The 3834-nt window shown below is 29.9% G+C and overlaps 1 protein-coding gene across 1 annotated transcript in view; it reads right to left on the bottom strand.

Annotated features, from left to right (window-relative positions):
* Positions 1–2276, bottom strand: part of LOC108753073 — a gene marked incomplete at its 3' end in the record, with an annotated part of 3954 nt that extends 1678 nt beyond the window's left edge. The window contains exon 1 of the mRNA XM_018494420.1: positions 725–2276. Within this exon, the coding sequence (XP_018349922.1) occupies positions 725–2261 (1537 nt within the window). The remainder of the gene's footprint in view (positions 1–724) is intronic.
* Between the last annotated feature and the right edge of the window lie 1558 nt (positions 2277–3834).

Genomic DNA, 3834 nt, shown 5'->3' with positions numbered 1-3834 from the left:
TCGTTTCAAAGCTTGTGAGGAGGGAATGTGTTCATCTTTAATATAATTGAAGATAATTGTTAAAAAACAAATGTGGAAATAATAACATAAGATGGAACTGTTGAAATAATACAAGCATGTCCAAAGCTCTAAAAATATTAAACATGGACTACATAAATCTCATCGCAATGTTTAAATTCATATTTTTTTGTACCTTTATCCATTATTTTTAACTGTTGATTCAAGTATTACGGAACTTGAGATTGATAGAATATTCACAATAAGATTGGAAACAAAATTATTTATGTTAAATGCTTTAAATACGTAGCGCCAGTATGATCTGAATGTTAAGATGTTGAAGTATTTATTTTCTGAAATTAATTTATTTAAATGATTTATTTAAATGAATATTTATAATAGTTCAACATCTTAACATTCAGAGCCGTAGTGACGCATCGTATTTAAAGTAAAGTGACAGAGCATTTCCCTATTTTTTAGATAGAACTCTCAAACACTTTAGATGTATTTTTCAATTGATTTTCTTGTAACGTTCCCTAAATTCTTTTTGGATTTCTCACGGTTAAATTTTTTTGTTTACGTATATTTTCAAGTTTACTTATTTAAAATCGTAACAAACCATAATTTTTAACTAACATAATTTAATTTAATTAATTTAATTTAATTTAATTTATTGCAAAGACTATATGTTAACAGTGTAATAGACATGATACAAAAAATATGATACCAAACATTTTACTACACTTTTCGCATTTGTAGGTGAATACACTTGTATTATCTCGACTTTGGATCATTACAACACCTTGCGTTGTTGAAGATCCTTTAACAGATACTTTCTCAATGGAGGACGAATTCAATTCGATGACACTTTCTTTTTGAGACATAACGTCGAGACCAGAAGCCAAATTCGGCATTTGTTTGGAATCGACTGTAACAAGCCCATCGGCGTTAGCCACTAAAGCAGGTGGTTGGCTAGATTTTTTTTCATCTGCAGATTGTAATTTTAATGACGTTGCCAGATCAGTGTCTGAAATTGAGGTTGTATTGGATTTACACGATTGTGTATTAGCGCGATTGAATGCATGTTGAATCACGTTGCTATGGCCTAATAGTCTTTGGTCTTCAGATTCTCCAATCCATTCTTCATCACTACCTGTGTCATTTGTCGTTTCCTTTGCGACACTGCTTCCTTCTTTTTCTGAATCACTCTCCGAATCATCGATCGTCCCTTTACTCAACATTTCAATCTTTTTCTTTTTTATTGAGCCATACGATTGCTTGACTTGATTCGCTTTTGATTTTCTAGACCGCATCGAACGTTTTGCTTGAGTCGTAGTACTTGGTCCAGGCTGACTAGTCTCAGTTTTTATCACTGATTTTTGCAACGGCAAACTGACATCTTCGACGACTGTATTAGTCTTCTTTTGCGCTTCTTTAGACTCCTTTTGCTTAGCGTGACTCCGTTCAAATTGATCCAATAAACTTTTGGATGCTGCTACGGCTTTTGCAGATTCGCATGAAGCCTTTTCATGTGGATAGCATTTCCATTTGTTTACGAATTCCGAATATCTCTTTTTAGTATTAAAACGTTTGACTAATGTTCTATCGACAATATATTCTTCGTTACTTAGATCTGCATTTTCTTCGGTAGTTGCTTTGTCAGTCTTGATTTTGGATTTGACGGATGTTTTTTCTTGTTTGCTTACTCCAATTTCCATAGATTCAGTTTTCTGTGTTTTTGTTTCCAGTACCTTCGCAGAATTTTTTTTAATTTCGCTTGTTTCTTTCGGTTGTTTTTTTGTGACAACTGTAGGAACTGCTATCGGATTGGCACTTTCGACATTAGTATTTGATTGCATTAGGGTATCCTGCATCTTTGCGTTACTAATTTTTGTAAAGGTTTGTACACATTTCCCCGCTATGAACCAAGTTTCTTTCTCTTTTGTATCCATTTTACACCATTTCTGGTGCAATGTCCAATCGTCAGATGCCTCCTTGTCTGAACTGTCATGAACTTGTGTACTCTTCCATAATAGAAATGGATATATTTGTGCATTTTCTCTATTATCATTGGTGTCACGAATAAGTGACGTTTTGGAGCAGGATCCTTCTTTTGTGCGATGTTCTTGAAACTTTTCGATAAAATGAAAGACAGAATGACACTGTCCACATATCAGTATATCTAATTGTTCCATTGCTTCTTGCGCTGCTATAATAACTGTGGGTATATTAGTGATGGCTGAAGAGCTATCAGCTCCCTCCATTCCGTATACGATTTTCGTCACGCGATTCTTTTTATATGGTAAAACTGACAAACGACTGGATTTTTCTAAGTTTTGAAAGTAGTTTATCTTCAGTATGTACCTTACTATTATGTCGTTTTAAAGCTTGTGAGGAGGGAAAGTGCTTTTCTGTAATATTTATGAAGATGATTGTTAATAAACAAATATGGTAGTGATAACATAAAACGGTACTGTTGAAATGATACAAAGATATTTTAAATTAAAAATATGAATCACACACACATGAACTACATGAACTTTTTAGGTATGTTTCTCGATTGATTTTATTGTAACGTTTCTTAAATCCTTTTCGTATTTCTCACTAAATATTTTCTGTTATGTATATTTTCAAGTTCATTCATCTAAAATCGTAAGAAATTATTATTTTTTTAATAACATAAGTTGGATTTGTTAAATTTAGTCATCATTATTTAATTTATTTTACTGCTAAATTGGTGTATTTTATTGTTAGTGATACTGGATATATAATTTTAAATGTTTTTGTTTACATATGAACGTGTTTTTTATTTTTTCTTAATTTACGTAAATAAAATATTCAGTAAAATAACTATGAATAGAATTATAATCGTTTTTATATTAACATTTGTTTGAGAGAGCGTAGTATAAATTCATATTATGTTTTGATTTTACCCTTTGTAATATTTTATATTTTTGACGTTGATAATATAATGATCCGATCGTGATCGGAAAATCTATTTGTTTATTGCATGCACTTTGTATTAAAACAATGAAAGGTATAATTGTTTCTTCTACTTTTGTATAAACTTTTATATTAACGACATTTAATTTTTTAAAATAATTTTTGGTTTGTAGCCTCTTTCATGGTTTTTAATATTTTATGAGTCTTATTACAAATTGACATATTAAGTAAAATGTTAGATTGAAAACGTGGGACGTTAAAATAATTAAACGTATTTCAAACTGACAGACAGTACGAATAGGAACATGAGAATAAGAAACTGTCGTCAAGGTTAAGAACTATATTTTGTATATATGACTAATATGTACAGAATAAGGAAAATTAATAGTAAACGCGTATAATTGCTTGTCATATAAAATCTGATATTTGTCATATAAAAAGAAATTAGAGGTAATTCAGTGAGCAATAGCCAATGATCATTTTACATTCAATGATGATAACGGATTCCATGCAATAAAGTTGTAATAAAATGATAGCTGTCACGAAAATTAATAATTAGAGAAACCGAATAATGTGTCAAAAGCAGGCAAAATCATAAAATAAAAATTATAATGATACCTGACGATCAAAAGGTTGATATTTTGATAATTTAACAACTTGCAAATCTTTACAGCTTAGACGTAGCAATAATCAAGTTAATTATGGTTGAATTTCAAATTGTTTGCTGAGATCTAACAATGTGTGTCAATGTCTTAAAAACAACTGAGACAAGACAAACATAAATGTATATTTATGTTATATATATATGTATAATATATACATATATACATAACATACATACATATACATCTATGTTTTATATATATATATATATATATATATATATATATATAT

The sequence above is a fragment of the Trachymyrmex septentrionalis genome, unplaced genomic scaffold, assembly GCF_001594115.1.
Source record: "Trachymyrmex septentrionalis isolate Tsep2-gDNA-1 unplaced genomic scaffold, Tsep1.0 scaffold639, whole genome shotgun sequence".
In the NCBI taxonomy this organism is placed as follows: Eukaryota; Metazoa; Arthropoda; class Insecta; order Hymenoptera; family Formicidae; genus Trachymyrmex; species Trachymyrmex septentrionalis.
Note: the sequence above shows the minus strand (reverse complement) of the source record. Positions and strands in the feature narration are given on the sequence as shown.